At 43.2% G+C, this 21163-nt stretch overlaps 1 protein-coding gene across 1 annotated transcript in view; it reads right to left on the bottom strand.

The window, feature by feature from the left end:
* SLC4A9 (solute carrier family 4 member 9) overlaps positions 1-21163 on the bottom strand; it is a 251606-nt gene that overhangs the window by 148061 nt on the left and 82382 nt on the right. Inside the window, exons 10-11 of the mRNA XM_040442704.1 lie at positions 11852-11965; positions 1562-1736 (exon numbers count right to left, since the gene is read on the bottom strand). Coding sequence (XP_040298638.1) covers positions 1562-1736; positions 11852-11965 — 289 coding nt within the window. The remainder of the gene's footprint in view (positions 1-1561; positions 1737-11851; positions 11966-21163) is intronic.

The raw sequence follows: 21163 nt of genomic DNA, 5'->3' as shown, positions 1-21163 counted from the left end.
GTTCTGAGTTTTCACGAAGTGAAAACTCAGCTTTGAAAAAGCTTTTATGCAGACGGATCTTCGGATCCGTCTGTATAAAAACTAACCTACGGCCACGGATCACGGACACGGATGCCAATCTTGTGTGCATCCGTGTTCTTTCACGGACCCATTGACTTGAATGGGTCCGTGAACCGTTGGCCGTGAAAAAAATAGGACAGGTCATATTTTTTTCACGGCCAGGAAACACGGATCTCGGATGCGGCTGCAAAACGGTGCATTTTCCGTTTTTTACACGGACCCATTGAAAGTCAATGGGTCCGTGAAAAAAAACGGAAAACGGCACAACGGCCACGGGTGCACACAACGGTCGTGTGCAGGAGGCCTAAGGGGAATGATACATTTTTGACGTGCTAGTCCTTATTCACATTAGACTTTGGTCAATTTTCTCCAGGCCTTTCTTGATCCAAGAACACCACTCTCCTGTGGATTATAATTGTGACTCAAGCCCTTGCTGTATTCTTGATATCTCCTAGTGACCAAATGGCAGTATGGCATGATATGTTTTAGGATGTTTGAACTAATAGCAAAGCAGATCCACATGGCATGTTCTTTTTACTGATCACATTCTTTTTTTATAATAGGCTATGCCCCTATTGAGTGACATAGTGCCACCCCTGAAAGTGGGTTTGGAGGGGCTCCACACATAGATAGGGCTACTTTTCATGAGGTGTTGGGAGGCTTCTATGGTGAGCAAACGATTTTCATCCTTCCTAGCAGTCTCGAAAGTATCCCATTCTGCGGGAGCTGCCCAGACATTCTAGAAGTTGGCGTGTATGCTTAAAGGCAACGTCACAAAGCCATCTAAAGCCAATACTGACACATTGAATGCCGCTCACAGTCCTGGAAAACATGACTAGGAATTGCAGCTCAAAGAACCAGTGGCCACTTAAGCATCACAGAATCCAGGCAGACTTACAACAGCTCAGGAGAATCAGCACAACTTGGCATTTACCCACTACATGATCCTATCTGAAAGCATGTTCTCTCATGTCCTCTTCATGTGCTCCTTCACACAGTAGTGGGACCTATGCCAGTTCTTTCTGCTGCTATGCTCCATCCCCACTATCTTCCAGCTTTATTTTTCACACCCGCTGATCAGCTGTTTTAAGGGGCTGCAGTGCTTGGACAAGCATTGTGTCCACTTCATTGTAGTCCCATTCCATTTTGTAGCAGCAGTGCTTGGTATTGCAACTCAATCCTATTCATATAGGATTTATGAGGATAGTGCGTAAATATTTGCATCCCAGACAACCCCATTACATCATATCATTTGGTTGCCTACAGCCACCATCAGGGGAGCTAACTACATATGAATTTATGCAGTTACCATTGAACTCAATATGTGTGCACTGAATTCAGCCCAGTGACTACTGCAGGCAAACTGTATTATGGGAAACAGGAGAAGCAGTTCAGGGCCCCTCTAACCACAGACCCATGCTCTGCCTGTATATGCTATGCAACCAAAATGAAGAAGGGAAAAAAAAAGTGAAAAGAGAAAAACTGTATGAATGATAAATACCTGCATGTTATCCGTTGCATCTCCCAGCATACCACCAAAAGTGATAGCATTTGTTACAGTTGCCAAATAGATAAACAAAATTGATGCTAGGCATTGAAGATTGAAGGCATCATAATAATCACTCCAATACCAAGGAGCCTTTCTTCTCACATCTTTTACAAGTCCACCAAAAAACCTGAATGACAAAATAAGTATTGTTACAGTAGCAGAAATATTCCACACCAATAAACATATATTACATTTCCTTTTCCACACTGCTGTCTTAACATCTTCCACCTCCCTTTCATGCCTCCAAACCACTAGTAACCTCCTTTTTAAAAAAAAAAAAAAAGAGCCAGGCTTGTCATGCAGATTTGGTAGAAGAAAATGTGGCATGCTCCAGGCTGTGGAGTTGTATAGGTCCGGTGTACTGCTATATAGTGTTTGTTCCAGTGTTCATGAGCCCTGAGGAACACAATTCTACTGTATTAGCTCATAGACACAATGACATTCAAAAAACATGAAACTGACCAGGGGGTACACTGAAGCAGATTTACCAAGGCTACATTCACACGACCGTATGTGTTTTGCAGTCCACAAATTGTGCATCCGCAAAAAAAAAAAAAAAAGACGTCTGTTTGGCATCCTTTTTTTTGTGCGGATCTATTGTAACATAGCCTATCCTTGTCCACAGTGCGCTTTCCGCATTTTTTGCGGACCGATTGAAATGAATGGGTCCGCATCCTATACGCAAAATAAAAACGGAACGGACACGGAAACAACATACGTTCGTATGAATGTAGCCGAATCCTAATATTTGGATGGTGTAAACTTAGAATAGGTTGTCTAAGATGTACAAAATGTATCAAAGTGGCTCACAATGCTTGATAAATTTGGTTATTCTTGCTAGAAGTTACACACTTTTGTCTACCGTCATACCACTTGTACTGGTTGGAAAATTTTGGGAAACATTTTGCATTTAAGCCACACCTATTTTCTGCTTAATAGCAGCCCATTTCATTTGAGCTATGTCCCTTTGACTAGTGAGGAGCAAAACATTTTTAAAACATATAATGTGATGCAAGGTACTGTATATATGCCAGTTTTGTTATGAAAGTTCATGTTTTATGGCGTTCCCTATGCTGTAAAACTGATCCACGCCCCTTCATTCTCTGGGTCAGTACAATTACAATGATACTACATTTATATAGTTTTTCTTGTGTTTTAATTAGAGATGAGCGAATCGAAAAATTAGACTCACACCGAATGCGAATTTCCTCGCGCTTTATAGTAACAAATTGCATTTTTCCTAAAATGGCTGCTGCACGTGTGAGGACATGGATAAATACGATGTAAATATGGCAGCCATCTTAGATTCTGCCATTCACCAGCGTACTTAGTGCAGGGAGAGAAGTATCTGCAGGCGCTAGGGAACGTGATAGAAAAATTGTCATTGTGCTAAAAAAAAAACGATTTACAAGTGCAGGGAAAGATATTCAAGGTGTAGGGAAAGGATAGGGAGGAATCATTCCACTGCATTTCTGTTGGACAGGGTTCATTCGGGAAGGTGACAGACTGGGTAATAGGAGCAATCCTATTACACCTTGCTACACTGACTGGGGATCCAAATTGCCATTATACAGCTCTGTCATTCCAGCAAACCATTCTTATTAGGGTGCAAGTGCTGTTTGAAACAGGCATTAGCAGGGTTTATTACAAGGAAATATTTCTACGTCTTATTTCCCCTTGTGCGGTGCAATCATATGTTCTAAAGTATTTTTTGGTTTTTATTAGTGGGGAAAAAAGGGCTTATTAGCCGTTGTGTAGTGAAGTGCGAAAATTACAGCCCTTTTTGTCGTGTATTAATGGCAAAAGTAAAATATATTTGCCGCTCAGCAGTGCACTTATCTGTTTAAAAGCCCCTTTTTGCGTGTATAAGTGGAAAAAGTTAAAATATCTTTGCCGCCTAGCGGTGCAGTTATTTGTTTTAACCCCTTAAGGACCCTGGAATTTTCTATTTTTGCGTTTTCGTTTTTCACTCCCCGCCTTCCTATAGTCCTATTTTTTTTATTTTTCCATTCACATAGCCTTATGAGGGCTTATTTTTCTTCAAAGTGATTTTTATAAATTTTCTAAATTTAACGTAAGGAATTTTACATATAAGGTTAATACAAACCATATTACAAATATGCAATCTTATATGATGTCAAACAATCAAATAAGAAATGTTACATATATGGGTGTTAGTGATTATATCACAAACATATGAGCAATCATTATTATCAGTGCTAATGAATAAAGGAGAATCATGTGATTACTATGTTTGTATGCGTATGTTCATTGTTTAAACTCAGAAATGTAACATATAAACTAATTAATAACAAGGGAAAATAAAGAGAATGTGACGAGGGTCTCCTTTAGTTGGACGGCCCTCATCTCCCGACCAGTCCCTGACACACACAACCCTCTATTCTACTGTTTGGGGAAATGTGACAACCATGAGCTCCACATTAAAAGTATCTTATCGTTCCTGCCTGAGCTCCTTGCATAAATCTGTTCATTGACGTAGTTTTTAGATACAATGTTTATGATATCTATAATATTCGGGACGTTTGCTGTCTTCCAGAGTTTCGCTATCAAAGTCCTGTATGCAATAAGGGTATGTGTTATCGGGAATTGGGCTAATAAGTTCAATCTATCTATTCCTATATTTAATAATGCTAATTCGGGAAGAACCACTATTGGTTATCCTACTATCATACTGACCAATGTGTTAAAGTCGTTTCTTAACTTTCTCAACTTAGGACAGTTCCAGAAAATATTCATTAATGTCCACCTCTGGCCACACCCTCTCCAGCACTCATCCGAACAAGTTTCATAATAGCAGTGTAATTTTACAGGTGTATAGTACCATCTTGTTGTCATCTTATATAATTGTTCCCTGTGGTACATATAGTGGCCTTTTTAAATATGTATTGTGCTTTGTGCCAATTGATCAGAGTTAATATCTTGTTTAGATCAATTTCCCATTTCTTGTCGTGTGGGAGCAAATCTGGGGTCGTTGGTTAGTTCATAAAGCGATTAAAAACTTTTCGCAGTAGAGATATTATGGTTTGGATTTAATAAATCAGACAAATGTTGGGGAAGACGTACCTCAGCTATAGGGTATTTTTTCCAGAGTTTCTCTAAGGAGTTCTAAATAGGTCTGTCTTTTTTCGTGAGGTTAAATTGTGTTACGAGAGAGTCAAAAGCTATCAATTTGTTGTTGATCACTATTTTGCTTAAAGATGCAATGCCTTAATTTGTCCAAGAGGCAATATTTTTGAGTCCAGCAAAATATTTTAGAGATGCAATATCCAGTTCATGTTCTACTGTATTTGAGTTGCTACAACTCAACAATGTCTGAGCACCAGGCTTCCATGGCTGCGCTTACTGTGGTCATACATGATCTAGGCATATCTGTATATTTTTCTGAATTCAGAATTAATTGTGACCAATCAGTTATTTGTAGGGTGGCAGACTCAATTTGGGCCCATGGTTTTTGTGGGGAACTATTGTGCATCCAGCTCAAGGATTGTTTTAAGAGGTTGGCCTTGTAGTAAGCGATGATATTTGGAAGCGCTATGCCTCCCTTTTGTGTTTTTTTGGTGAGAATTTGTATAGAAACTCTAGGTTTTGATTTTCTCCAAATAAATTTTGTGGCCTGGGATTGAAATGTTTTTAATATATTGAGGGGTATGTGTATCGGTAAAGCTTTAAAGTAATATAATATTTTTGGGAGAAGTAACATCTTGTATAAGGTTAGTCGGCCAAAACAACTCCCTTCTTGGGCTGTTAGGATATCAATTTCTTTCTGTAATTTGTTCAATCATTTTGGGAAGTTTTTCCTAATCATGGTAAGCCTGTCTGGGGAGATTTCTACACCTAAATATGTTATGGAATTAGGATTCCAGATATATTTTAAGCTTTTTTATAAGTTTAGTTTGGTCACATTACAAGGGCCTATTTTTTGCGGGACAAGTTGTACTTTCTAATGGCACCATTTACGTTTGCATACCATATAGTAGGAAGCGGGGAAAAAATTCCAAATGGGGTAGAATTGGGAAAAAATGCAATTCTGATAAAGGTTTTTATTTTATTTTTTTTACACTGTACACTATGCGGTAAAATTGACCTGTTCTCTTCATTCTCCAGGTCAGTACGGTTACAACAATACCACACTTGTATAATTTTTCTTGCGTTTTAATACTGAAAAAAACATTTAAACCTTTGAGGAAAAAAATAATAATTAGTATAACCATATTCTGACCCCTATAACTTTTTTGTAGTTATTAGTGTGGATCAAGCATGCTCAGCCAAACACGAGTTCGGCTCGAGCATCTCGATGCCCTGCAAATTGGCTAAGCAGCCAATAAACGTGCAGGTAAGTACTGTTCTTTACTGTAATGCTGTAGCCATGTTGGTTACTGGCATTACAGTGATTGGCTGGCCGAAACGCATCATCGGGTGTTATATAGCACCCGATGACACGTGTTCGGCTCATTGTTAGGGAGAGCTGTGCTGAAGAACGGAAAGATAGTGTAGGGAGTAAATTTATTTTTTTGTAAGTTAAAAGACTTGTCAGAGACGCAAAAGTCCTTTTAAGGACTACTGTTGTGTGTGGCAATATATATTTTTAGTGCAGCCTACGCTAAATTGCTAAAACTTTAAAGACCCAAAAGTCCTTTTAAGGATGATTGTTGTGTGTGGCAGCAGCAATATATATTTTTAGCGCAATCTGCGTTAAATTGCTAAAACTTTACAGATCCAAAAGTCTTTTTAAGGACTATTGTGTGTGGCAGCAATATCTATTTTTAACGCATCCTGCGCTAAATAGCGTACAATAGTTAGGCCGCTGCAGACAGCAACATTATCTGCGATATTTCTCCTGTGTAACGTGTGCGCATCCCAAAAATATCTGTAAGATCCAGTGTACTTTTTCTGTAGACGGTGTCCGCTGCGGACAGTGACATTACCTGGGGTATATCTCCTGTGTAATGTTTTTACATCCCAAATACCTGTGACATTCCCTGTAATTTAATATTAGCCGCTGCTGACATCAGCGACATTATCTGTGGTATTTCTCCTGTGTAACGTTTCCACATCCCTAATACCTTTAAAAAAAAATTGTGCATACAGTTACAAATCCTATGCTACTGTACGTGTGGCATACATTCAAGCATATATAACATTTAATATGAAGAAGACGAGCAGTAAGGGACAGGGAAGTGGCAGTGATGCTGATGGTGCACGCAGAGGTCGTGACCCTGGGTGTGGCAGGCGCAGCACTATGACGTGCCTTTTGCTCTGTGGCATTAGAAGAATTTTGATATCTTTGACTTTTAGTCTAACCAGACTATTACTCTGTAATTCATCTAGCACCATTCTATGGAAACAGTAGGTTTAAAGAGCACACCAAATGCTTGAAATAACTTCTTTATTAACTTCAACTTTTCTTCATATATAACACTGCCGCCTCGGCAGCAGATAGTCCATGTACAAAACACGTGTTGAAAAGGTATCACAAAATAGTATGCAGTTAGCAGTAACTATTTGTAGATTGGTTGAGTATGATCTGGTATGGTTGTATGCAATTTGGATTGCAATATATTTGTATGGTATTTGTAGTAGTTCACAGTTTGCAAATGTAGCATGCAATTTGCAATTTGTATTTGTACTTTGCAATTGGTGGAAATGTAAGTAAACACACATAACTGGTTAAATATATAGTTCCAATCACAATACCAACAACAGGAACAGGTAAATAAATACCTATTTTGGCCTATCCTGCTTCCATAAAAACACAGCTCTCAGTGGAGTGAATGTCTCTTCAGCTCCTGTCTCTGGTGAATAATGATTCTAGCAGCTCCTGCTAGGGGAATTCCTAGACAGACTGTGTGTGAGGCTGGCTGTGATTGGTGAAAACTATTGCTGTGTAAGAAGCTGGCTGTGATTAGTCTAGACCTCTGCCCAGCAACAACAGATTAACACTATGCTTTCTGTTGTTTCTGCTGTGTCACTGAGCTTACCTTACACTATGAATGAATCTTAAAGGCATATTATTTTTTCTGCTTCTGTGTACACAAAATATAACAGTTATATGACATACAAAACATGATGTCACAGTAAATAACTCTGCCTTTGTCTTTAACACATAAACATAGGAACTGTATTTAGGTTATTGGCAGGTCTGGCTATATACACATACAGGGAGTGCAGAATTATTAGGCAAGTTGTATTTTTGAGGATTAATTTTATTATTGAACAACAACCATGTTCTCAATGAACCCAAAAAACTCATTAATATCAAAGCTGAATATTTTTGGAAGTAGTTTTTAGTTTGTTTTTAGTTTTAGCTATTTTAGGGGGATATCTGTGTGTGCAGGTGACTATTACTGTGCATAATTATTAGGCAACTTAACAAAAAACAAATATATACCCATTTCAATTATTTATTTTTACCAGTTAAACCAATATAACATCTCAACATTCACAAATATACATTTCTGACATTCAAAAACAAAACATAAACAAATCAGTGACCAATATAGCCACCTTTCTTTGAAAGGACACTCAAAAGCCTGCCATCCATGGATTCTGTCAGTGTTTTGATCTGTTCACCATCAACATTGCGTGCAGCAGCAACCACAGCCTCCCAGACACTGTTCAGAGAGGTGTACTGTTTTCCCTCCTTGTAAATCTCACATTTGATGATGGACCACAGGTTCTCAATGGGGTTCAGATCAGGTGAACAAGGAGGCCATGTCATTAGATTTTCTTCTTTTATACCCTTTCTTGCCAGCCACGCTGTGGAGTACTTGGACGCGTGTGATGGAGCATTGTCCTGCATGAAAATCATGTTTTTCTTGAAGGATGCAGACTTCTTCCTGTACCACTGCTTGAAGAAGGTGTCTTCCAGAAACTGGCAGTAGGACTGGGAGTTGAGCTTGACTCCATCCTCAACCCGAAAAGGCCCCACAAGCTCATCTTTGATGATACCAGCCCAAACCAGTACTCCACCTCCACCTTGCTGGCGTCTGAGTCGGACTGGAGCTCTCTGCCTTTTACCAATCCAGCCACGGGCCCATCCATCTGGCCCATCAAGACTCACTCTCATTTCATCAGTCCATAAAACCTTAGAAAAATCAGTCTTGAGATATTTCTTGGCCCAGTCTTGACGTTTCAGCTTGTGTCTTGTTCAGTGGTGGTCGTCTTTCAGCCTTTCTTACCTTGGCCATGTCTGTGAGTATTGCACACCTTGTGCTTTTGGGCACTCCAGTGATGTTGCAGCTCTGAAATATGGCCAAACTGGTGGCAAGTGGCATCTTGGCAGCTGCACGCTTGACTTTTCTCAGTTCATGGGCAGTTATTTTGCGCCTTGGTTTTTCCACACGCTTCTTGCGACCCTGTTGACTATTTTGAATGAAACGCTTGATTGTTCGATGATCACGCTTCAGAAGCTTTGCAATGTTAAGAGTGCTGCATCCCTCTGCAAGATATCTCACTATTTTTGACCTTTCTGAGCCTGTCAAGTCCTTCTTTTGACCCATTTTGCCAAAGGAAAGGAAGTTGCCTAATAATTATGCACACCTAATATAGGATGTTGATGTCATTAGACCACACCCCTTCTCATTACAGAGATGCACATCACCTAATATGCTTAATTGGTAGTAGGCTTTCGAGCCTATACAGCTTGGAGTAAAACAACATGCATAAAGAGGATGATGTGGTCAAAATACTAATTTGCCTAATAATTCTGCACGCAGTGTATAAGCTATATTAGCAACCTAGGACAGGTCTTAGCTGGCCGCGTTGAAACTGTGCCTGCCCAATGTGCCATTACTGGGAAGGTCCACTTAACCACTGACACATGGACAAGTGCTTTCTGCCAGGGACGTTACATTTCCCTGACGGCACACTGGGTAAACATTGTGGAGGCAGGAAGTGAGTCGTATCCTGGGATGGCACAGGTGCTACTGACGCCAAAGATTGTAGGCCATAATTCCATCAGGGTTTCTGCCACCACCTACGTTAGTGGCTCCAACCCACAATTCTCCTCCTCCGCCTCCACTTCCACCTCAGAATTATCCTCTTGCAGGACCAATCAGCCATCAGTCAGTAGCTGGAAGCAGTGTAGCATTGCAGTGGGGAAGCGTCAACAGGCCGTGCTCAAGTTGATCTGCTTAGGTGACAAACAGCACACTGCCGCAGAGCTTTGGCAGGGGATAAGAGATCAGACTGAGCTGTGGCTCTCGCCACTCAACCTAGAACTAAGCATGGTTGTGTCTGATAATGGCCGTAACTTGGTGGCGGCTTTGGAGCTTGGGAAGCTCACACACATCCCATGCCTAGCCCACGTATTCAACTTAGTGGTTGAGCGGCTTCTGAAAACTAATTTGCCTGAGCTACTGGTGAAGGTGCGCCGCGTGTATGCCCATTTCCGCAAGTCATTGACAGATTACGCCGCTGTGTCAATGCTGCAGCAGAGCTTACAATTGGCAGCTCACCGACTGTTGTGTGACATGAGCACACGCTGGAACTCGAAGTTCCAAATATTGGCCAGGCTTTGTGAGCAGCAGAGGGCAGTAGCATAACAGCTGCAACATGGTCGTCGCCTTTCCAGTCAGCTTCTGCTCTTCAAAAGAGTGGGCATGGATGTCTGACCTTTGTGAGGTTTTAAGAAACTTTGAGGAATCAACACAGATGATGGGCAGCGATAACGCTATTCAGTGCTCCAGACTAAAAAAAAATATCAAGGAGCCATTGGCTCCTAACCTGAAAAAATTAGGAGCCAAATGAAATTTTTAGTCGCCAAATTTAAAATGCATATAATTATGGTATAATAAAAAGAAAAATTACGTGTCTTACCTTGTGTAGTTCCCCATTTGTCTCTCCTTTTGATTCATGCTTCTAACCCTATCAATCTTGAGGCTCTTGAGGGGTTGTGCACTCATTTCTATGACCTCTCAGATTAGCCAGATTCACGTTGCTGATCATGCTTCCTTGATCCCTAGGTGTTGGGCCTTGGCTCATTCGCTTCCGGGCCTACGCTGCTTGTCTTGGGTTTCTCCATTAAATCTTTTATCTTGATGCCACTGCAGCCAATCACTGGCCACAGTGGAGATCTGCTCCCCTTGCAGCACATGACCATTTAACATAATGCAAGGGAAGCAAGGTCAGTTATTGGCTGTAACAGCATCAAACAGGACGTTTTCATGAAGGGACTCAAGACACGCAACAGAGGCTCTGGAGCAAACAAGCCAGGACCCAGCACTGGGGATCAGGTAAGTATGATCACCAACAAAGGTCCTGCCAGTTTCAGAAATTAGTGTATACAAACCCTTTGTTCGTGCAGTAGCGAATACACGTGAAGGGGCGGTGACCGCGTGAGCGAAGGCCGGGAAATTTTTTTGGACTCTACTCCAAACTTGCCAGACTGCTGGAGGCGAGAGCACAAGATGCAGGAACCCAAGCCACGCCCACCCTTTATGCCGAGTAGTGTGAGGGGCGGATCTTCATCCAGAAGACGTATGCAGCGTGTGTCTGCTGGATGGAATTTCTTAAAGAGGCAGAGCAGCAGAGGTCTAGGTGCAAATGGTGACAAAACTACAAAGTCTTTTCGCCATTTTGCAATTCTAAGTTGCATTGGCGACCATTTTGGTCGCCATCTGGAGCGCTGTGCATTGTGGATGGTGCACTGCATTGTGGGAGTGCAAAGCATCCTGGGAAAGAGAAGTCTCCAGGACCCATCAGCAGAGCTGTCCTTTGCATATCTCCTTCTCAAACTCCATCATCCTTGTAAAAGCATATCTAGTGAGAGATCTATCTTTGTTTCAGGGACATATGTTATGCAGAGCTGTTCAGCTAGTTGTAATTGTTACTCAGGGAGTTGTTACTACTTTTAGCTAGACATGTAATCTTATGTACAGGCAGCCATTTTACCATGTGTCAATGCAAATGTTAAAGTACCGTACATGCAATCCATGCTTAATATTTATACATGCTATTTGTATTCTTGTAGTTTTGCCTAACAATCCTGTTTTGCCAATCAACAATCCAGTTTTACCAATATCAAGTTAGACTACAAAGAACAGTCCTTTTATTTGGAAGACAGGAATGGTTTATGCTGATTCTCAGACTACACACTGTGTGAACGTGTATGAAGACAGAACATGCAGAGATTTATTTCACTAATATGGGTATTCTGTACATCATATGCTATACTATGAAAGAAACTACTCCCACTGGTTTATCTTCTGTTGTAAAACTTACTTGGTTGTCTTTAGCAGTTCTTCACTGACATGAGAATGTCCGTGGGCTAACTTCTCTGTTTCATGGGGCTTTCCTTTGCAGTGATTTTTTGATTTTCTTTGCAGTATTTCTTGCCTGTTAAAAGTGCAACACAACATATCTTAAAAAATATAGTCAATGTAAGTAAAATATAGAGAGAGAAGAGCAAGCAAAAAAACTATTTGTAAAATGACTTTATGTGTGTATAAATATATATATATATATATATACAGCCAGGTCCATAAATATTGGGACATCGACACATTTACGGCTCTATACACCACCACAATAGATTTGAAATGTAACGAACAAGATATGCTTTAACTGTCAGCTTTAATTTGAGGATATTTGCACCCAAATCAGGTGAATGGTGTAGGAATTACAACAGTTTGCATATGTGCCTCCCACTTGTTTAGGAACCAAAAGTAATAGGACATAATAATAATAATCATAAATCAAACTTTCACTTTTTAATACTTAGTTGCAAATCCTTTGCAGTCAATTACAGCCTGAAGTCTGGAACATCACCAGACGCTGGGTTTCATCCCTGGTGATGCTCTGCCAGGCCTCTATTGCAACTGTCTTCAGTTCCTGCTTGTTCTTGGGGCATTTTCCCTTCAGTTTTGTCTTCAGCAAGTGAAATGCATGCTCAATCGGATTGAGGTCAGGTGATTGACTTGTCCATTGCATAACATTCCACTTCTTTCCCTTAAAAAACTCTTTGGTTGCTTTTGCAGTATGCTTTGGGTCATTGTCCATCTGCACTGTGAAGTGCCGTCCAATGAGTTCTGAAGCATTTGGCTGAATATGAGCAGATAATATTGCCCGAAACACTTCAGAATTCATCCTGCTGCTTTTGTCAGCAGTCACATCAATAAATACAAGAGAACCAGTTCCATTGGCAGCCATACATGCCCACGCCATGACACTACCACCACCATGCTTTACTGATGAGGTGGTATGCTTAGCATCATGAGCAGTTCCTTTCCTTCTCCATACTCTTCTCTTCCCATCACTCTGGTACAAGTTGATCTTGGTCTCATCTGTCCATAGGATGTTGTTCCAGAACTGTGAAGGCTTTTTTAGATGTCGTTTGGCAAACTCTAATCTGGCCTTCCTGTTTTTGAGGCTCACCAATGGTTTACATTTTGTGGTGAACCCTCTGTATTCACTCTGGTGAAGTCTTCTCTTGATTGTGGACTTTGACACACATACACCTACCTCCTGGAGAGTGTTCTTGATCTGGCCAACTGTTGTGAATGGTGTTTCCTTCACCAGGGAAAGAATTCTTCAGTCATCCATCACAGTTGTTTTTTTGGGTCTTTTGGTGTTGCTGAGCTCACCAGTGCATTCCTTCTTTTTAAGAATGTTCCAAACAGTTGTTTTGGCCACGCCTAATGTTTTTTCTGTCTCTCTGATGCGTCTGTTTTGTTTTTTCAGCCTAATGATGGCTTGCTTCACTGATAGTGACAGCTCTTTGGATATCATCTTGAGAGTTGACAGCAACAGATTCCAAATGCAAATAGCACACTTGAAATGAACTCTGGACCTTTTAACTGCTCATTGTTATTGGGATAATGAGGGAATAGCACACACCTGGGCATGGAACAGCTGAGAAGCCAATTGTCCCATTACTTTTGGTCCCTTAACAAGTGGGAGGCACATATGTAAACTGTTGTAATTCCTACACCAGTCACCTGATTTAGATGTAAATACCCTCAAATTAAAGCTGACATTCTGAAGTTAAAGCAAATCTTGTTAGTTTCATTTCAAATCCATTGTGGTGGTGTACAGAGCCAAAAATGTTAGAATTGTGTCGATGTGCCAATATTTATGGACCTGACTGTATATATATTGTGACACAGCAAGGGGTTTTGTCTAGGAAGGCAGGTATTTTCCTCCCAATATGTGCGGCATCGGAGTTTAAGTGCTGGTCCAGGTTTTGGCATACAACTGGCTGTCCTTTAATAGTCAGCTGGGCTCAGCAGCTGAGTCTCTGTTTTTGGGATCTGAGGCTTTGTGCTGTGCTGGAGGGCTGAGAGCCGCACGCTGGGGAAACAGGCCCCCTAAAGCCTGCTGTGGACCGCTGTAGATAGAACTGCCAACAAGGTGATTTTTTTGTTCTGTGGACTTTCCATTGTATGAACTAACACCAAGACTGCAAAGTGTCATTTAATTTTTGCCTTATGTGTGAATAAACACTGAAGTTTTACTTTACAAACTGGTTTTTGCCTCTGTACTGCGTCCGCTTACCCTGCCTACCAGAGCCAACCTACACAATTGGTGGAGGATGCGCGCAGCGCAGTGAGGCTGGTGTGAAGGCTGAAATATTTTAGCTTTTTCCGGGCACGGTTGTATGTCATACATCAAACCAGCGAGGTTACAGCCCGTGTCCCTCGACAAAATGGAATCGGTCGTGAAAGCCCTCGTAGAGTAAAACCTGCAGCAGTGTGAGGCTAATAAGCAGCAGCAAGAAACAAACCAGCTGCTGTTACAACATGTGATGGCTTTACAGGCGGCAGGAGCATCCCGGAGCGTCTACGATGCCCGGAAAGCGGTTCGTGCTGCGATCCCCAAGATGACCCGCTCGGATGACGTCGAAACCTATCTGGCGGTGTTTGAAAAGGTGGCCGTGAGGGAGAAGCTTCCCCGAGATCAATGGGCATCGCTCAATTACTGGCATTCGAAACCCAGCAGGTGTACTTCGACTCACCGGACAATCAAGCGGCCGATTACCCGACAGCAAAGGGTGAGATTCTGGCAAGACTGGGGTTGAATGTGTTGGTCCGGGCACAGCGGGTGCATCAGTGAAAGTTTAACCTGGCTGAACCCGCGAGACCTCAGTATTATGATCTATTACATCTGTTGCAAAAATGGCTGCAGCCTGACGTGCTGAGTTCCACTGCTATGCTGGACTGTCTGTTGGCTGATGTATTCTGGAGGGATTTGTCATACCCTCTCCAGCACTGGATCCGCCAGATGTCTCCTGGTAATGCCCTTGAGATGGTGGACCTGATGGAATGCTATGAGGCATGCCACCGTGTCCTGAATTGGCAGACCTTAATGTCTTAGGAGATAATTTTGGTACCGCCCAACGTCGGGACCCAAACCTATCCCGCGCCTGGGAAAATGTGTTAATAATAGATGGTGAACCACAACAACCTGGGGCAGAGTCAGTGTTTCCCCGTTTTGTGGTTCGTCAGGATATGTTGTATCAGGTAAACCAACTAAGGGGTGAGCCTATTGAAAAGTTGGTGGTCCCCAAGGTTTATCACAAGCTTGTGTTAGATCTAGCCCACCAACACATTCTCGGGGGTCATCTGGGGCTGCAGAAAACTCAGGATCAGATTCTACAGCGGTTTTATTGGGCCAGCATATTCAGAGAGGTGGAAGAGTTTTGTAAATCTTGCCTGTGTCACGGATGGTGTACAGGAAACAAGACAATACCATATAAACAATGTCTCTCTGGATCCACAACTAAGGAACAAAGGGAGACCCCTGCAATAGACCTGCCGCTCTCCCTCACTGCTCAGCCTATGCGAACACCCCAAAGGTGGATGGCCGCATATCCACGTTCCTCGGCTATCTATTACCTGAAGACCCTACAATAGTGAAGGGACACGACCACCGGCTCCCTACACTGACACAGAGGGAGTCAGGGTCACCTGGATCCAGAAAAGACAAAATCATAAATACATAAACAGCACTTATCTTGCAGACGACTGACGACTGAGGACTGGGAACTGGGAACTGGGAACTGGGAACAGCATGCACACACACTCCAGGAAGTTGTATCAGCCGCACACTACTGCATTATGGGGAGGAACTTAAAGGGTAGCAATTAGTCCAACTGCATGACAGCTGAGATAGACTAACGAGATGAGAAACTAAACCAAAACAAAGAAATTCAAGGAGGAGGATCTGAAAAGCTCCTATGAGCGCTTCTCAGCTGTCTGGCTGTGACAGTACCCCTCCCTCTAGGAGTGGACTCCGGACACTCAGTGCCCACCTTCTCAGGATGGCACCTATGGAAAGCCCTGATGAGACGAGAGGCCTTAATGTCCGTCACTGGGACCCACATCCTCTCCTCAGGACCATAACCCTCCCAATGAGCGAGGTACTGGAGGGAACCGTGGACAAGACGAGAATCCACAATCCTAGAGACCTGAAATTCAAGATTTCCATCAACCATAATCGGAGGAGGAGGCAAAGGCGAGGGTACAATAGGTTGAACATAAGGTTTCAATAAGGACTTATGAAAAACATTATGGATCTTCCAAGTCTGAGGAAGATCAAGACGGTAGGCAACAGGATTGATGACAGACAGGATCTTGTAAGGCCCAATAAACCTAGGACCCAACTTCCAGGAGGGAACCTTCAATTTGATATTCTTGGTAGACAACCACACCAGATCACCAACATTCAGGTCCGGACCAGGCACACGTCTCTTATCCGCCACACGCTTATATCTCTCACTCATGCTCTTTAGATTATCCTAAATCTTTTGCCAAATAGATGACAAAGACGAGGAGAATCTGTCCTCATCAGGCAAACCAGAAGAGCCCTCTCCCGAGAAAGTCCAAAACTGCGGATGGAACCCATATGCACCAAAAAATGGTGACTTATCAGAGGACTCCTGACGACGGTTATTTGAAGCAAACTCAGCAAGGGACAAAAAAGAACACCAATCCTCCTGATTCTCCGCCACAAAACAGCGCAGATATGTCTCCAGATTCTGATTGACGCGCTCTGTCTGGCCATTCGACTGCGGATGGAAAGCAGAAGAGAATGACAACCGAACCCCCAAGCGAGAACAGAAAGCCTTCCAGAATCTGGAAACAAACTGCGTGCCCCTATCAGAGACTATGTCTGAAGGAATCCCATGCAATTTGACAATGTGGTCAATAAATGCCTGCGCCAGCGTCTTAGCATTGGGCAAACCAGGAAAAGGGATAAAATGCACCATTTTGATAAAACGGTCCACCACCACCAGAATCACAGACTTTCCCAAGGAACGAGGCAAGTCCGTTATGAAGTCCATGGACAGATGGAGTCCATGGAGCTTCTGACTGGGCTGCCTGCACCTCTGCCTCCAATTCAGGAAAAAGAGCAGAGACCACCACACCTTCAGCCAAAATGGGACCCGGGTCTTCAAAATTCCCACCTCCCGTAAAACAACGTGACAGGGCATCTGCCTTCACATTCTTAACCCCAGGGCGGAACGTAACAACAAAATTAAACCTTGAAAAGAACAAAGACCATCTGGCCTGTCTCGGGTTCAGACGCTTGGCTGACTCCAAGTAGGCCAGATTTTTATGGTCAGTAAACACGGTAATAGGGTGTCTGGCTCCCTCTAGCCAATGGCGCCATTCCTCAAAAGCCAACTTTATGGCCAACAATTCCCTATCTCCCACATCATAATTTCTCTCTGCGGAGGAGAGTTTCTTTGAGAAAAAGGCACACGGTTGCCATTTGGCAGGAGAGGAACCCTGAGACAAGACCGCACCCACCCCTACCTCAGAAGCATCAACCTCAACTATGAAGGGTAACGAAATATCAGGTTGTACTAGGATGGGAGCGGAAGCAAAACTCTCCTTGATATTAGAAAAGGCCTTACGCGCCTCTACCGGCCAGGAAGAAAAATCTACCCCCTTTCTGGTCATATCAGTGAGTGGTTTAACAACAGAGGAATAATTCAAAATAAATTTCCTGTAATAATTGGCAAAGCCCAAAAAACGCATCAGCGCCTTCTGATTCTCAGGAAGCTCCCACTCAAGCACAGCGCGGACCTTCTCGGGGTCCATGCGAAAACCAGAAGCGGAGACAAGAAACCCCAGAAATTGGATTTCTGGAACCGCAAACACACATTTTTCCAGTTTCGCGTATAATTTATTCTCCCGCAGGATGAGCAAGACCTGACGTAAGTGTTCCTTATGAGTCTTGAAATCAGGAGAAAAAATCTAAATGTCATCCAAATACACTAATACAAATTTTCCCATTAAATGATAAAAAATGCTGTTGACGAAATGCTGAAAAACGGCTGGGGCATTCATCAAACCAAAAGGCATAACCAAATTCTCAAAATGGCCCTCATGGGTATTGAAAGCCGTCTTCCATTCGTCTCCTTCTCTGACCCTAACCAGGTTGTATGCCCCTCTTAGGTCTAATTTGGAAAAGACTTTAGCCCCAACAACCTGGTTAAACAGGTCCGGGATCAGAGGAAGCGGATAAGGATCACGAATAGTGATACTGTTCAGCTCCCTGAAATCCAGACAAGGTCTTAAAGAACCATCTTTTTTCTTAACAAAGAAAAAACCAGCGGCAACAGGTGACTTCGAGGGTCGTATGTGTCCTTTTCTCAGACTCTCAGAGATATAAGCCCGCATAGCGACCCTCTCAGGTTGGGAGAGATTGTATAAACGAGATTTAGGCAGCTTGGCGCCTGGGATGAGATTAATAGGGCAATCATACTCCCTGTGCGGAGGTAAACCCTGAACTCCACTCTCAGAGAAGACATCCAAAAATTCAGAGAGGAAAGGTGGTACAGTCTTAGTAGAAACCTCAGAAACAGTTGTTATGAGGCAATTCTCTCTGCAAAAGTTACTCCAACCATTTATTTGCCTCGCTTGCCAATCAATGGTGGGGTTATGTTTAGTGAGCCAGGGTAGCCCCAACACTAGAGGAGTAGGCAAACCGCTAAGGACGAAACATGACACATCCTCAACATGAGCATCACTCACAATTAAACGGATATTGTGAACTATGCCCTTTAATGATTTCTGAGAAAGTGGAGCTGAATCAATAGCAAAAACAGGAATATCCTTTCCCAAAGTGCATACCTGGAAACCATGAGTTATTGCAAATTGATTATCAATGAGGTTGACAGCTGCTCCACTATCCACAAAAATCTCACAAAAAATGCTCTTGCTCTCTAGCGCCACCCTAGCAGGCAGGACAAAACGGGAACTACAAGCAAACGGAAAACCTTCAATTTCCGCCTCAACCCTGCCAATAGTAACAGACGGAACATTTTTAAAAGATTTTTTCCTTTTTGTCTCTTTATTACTCCCAGAAAACTGCCTGAATCTCCTAGAGGGACAAACATTTGCCAGATGATTTATACCTCCACAACAAAAACAAACCCTCCCCTGCGGGCTGAATCTTCTATTGTCAGAGGCAACCAACCCCAGCTGCATGGACTCCTGCTCAGAAGGGGCTGACAGCGACTGAGACCCCTGTGCACAGAATGAGACCGCTGCACTGTCCCGGGACTGAGTATGACAGGAAGGAGAGATCTCTCCTCTCTCTCTAAGACGCCTGTCAATACGAACAGCCTGAGACATAGCAGAATCCAAGGAGGTAGGTCTTTCATGAAAGGCAAATGCATCTTTCAATCCCTCTGAAAGACCATAGCAAAATTGACTTCGGAGTGCAGCATCATTCCAACCCGTATCTGCTGCCCATCTCCGAAATTCTCCTAACAGTATATCTCTGCGGATTGTTTACCCTGGCATAACAGACGTAGTCTAGACTCAGCCAGAGCAATACGATCCGGATCATCATATATCTGACCCAGGGCTAAAAAGAATTCATCCACTGAACGAAGGGGCCGTGCCCCCTCCGGCAGCGAAAAGGCCCAGGACTGAGCGTTACCCCTGAGCAGCGATATAATGATCCCCACCCTCCGTTCTTCATCACCAGAAGATTGGGGAAGAAGGCGAAAATGGAGTTTGCAAGCCTCTCTAAAACGCACAAAATTCTCACTACCCCCGGAGAACGTATCCGGGAGCGAGATCTTAGGCTCAGCACAAACTCCATGAACGCAAGCTGAACCGGTCACTTGAAACTGAGAAAAAGTCTTACGGAGATCAGCTACCTCCAAAGAAAGACCCTGAAAGCGTTCAGCCAAAAGTGAAACCGGATCCATGCTTGAGACGGTTTTGGCGGCTGATAATGTCACGGATGGTGTACAGGAAACAAGACAATACCATATAAACAATGTCTCTCTGGATCCACAACTAAGGAACAAAGGGAGACCCCTGCAATAGACCTGCCGCTCTCCCTCACTGCTCAGCCTATGCGAACACCCCAAAGGTGGATGGCCGCATATCCACGTTCCTTGGCTATCTATTACCTGAAGACCCTACAATAGTGAAGGGACACGACCACCGGCTCCCTACACTGACACGGAGGGAGTCCGGGTCACCTGGATCCAGAAAAGACAAAATCATAAATACATAAACAGCACTTATCTTGCAGACGACTGACGACTGGGAACTGGGAACTGGGAACAGCATGCACACACACTCCAGGAAGTTGTATCAGCCGCACACTACTGCATTATGGGGAGGAACTTAAAGGGTAGCAATTAGTCCAACTGCATGACAGCTGAGATAGACTAACGAGATGAGAAACTAAACCAAAACAAAGAAATTCAAGGAGGAGGATCTGAGAAGCTCCTGTGAGCGCTTCTCAGCTGTCTGGCTGTGACAGCCTGACCTGCCAGATAACTAGCCCCCAGCCACAATTCCGTAGTCCCCTAGTACCTCTCCCGATTATCGAGGTAGTGTTTGACCGAATAGCTATGGATCTCATAGGGCATCAACACATCTTAGTCATTCTAGACTACACCACAAGGTACCCAGAGGTGTTGCCACTGCGACATTCCTGATGAGGGAACTCTTTCAGTTGCTGCACATAAAACAACTATGGACGTCCGTTTACCATCCGCAAACGGACGGTCTAGTAGAACAGTTTAACCAAACATTTAAAAATATTTTGAAAAAGGTAGTGTCTAAAGATAAGAAGGACTGGGACCTGATTCTGTTCTATCTCATGTTCGCAGCGCGAGAGGTACCCCAGGCCTCTACTGGGTTTTCGCTCTTCGAACTGCTATATGGCAGACACCCTCACCGTCTCTTTGAAATGGCCAAAGAGGCGTTATAGCAACAACCCACTCCACATGAAAGTGTAATTGAGTACGTTACCCAGATGCAAGATTGGATAGAGACAGTGTTGACTCTTGTTAGGGAGCATATGAAGGCAGCTAAGCAAGCCCAGAGTCGGGTCTATAATCGGCAGGCTCGGGTCTGGATCTTTAACTCGGGTGATCGGATTTTGGTTCTGGTGCCGACCGTGGACAGTAAGTTCCTGGCTAGGTGGCAGGGGCCCAATGAGGTACTCGAGAAAATTGGAGATGTAAACTACAAGGTACACCAGTCAGAGCGGCGAAAGCCGGAGCAGGTTTACCATGTGAATTTACTCAAACCATGGAAAGAAAGGGAAACCTGTACT

The sequence above is a fragment of the Bufo bufo genome, chromosome 1, assembly GCF_905171765.1.
Source record: "Bufo bufo chromosome 1, aBufBuf1.1, whole genome shotgun sequence".
Lineage (NCBI taxonomy): Eukaryota > Metazoa > Chordata > Amphibia > Anura > Bufonidae > Bufo > Bufo bufo.
The sequence above is the reverse complement of the archived record's forward strand: the minus strand, read 5'-3'. Positions and strand labels throughout refer to the sequence as shown.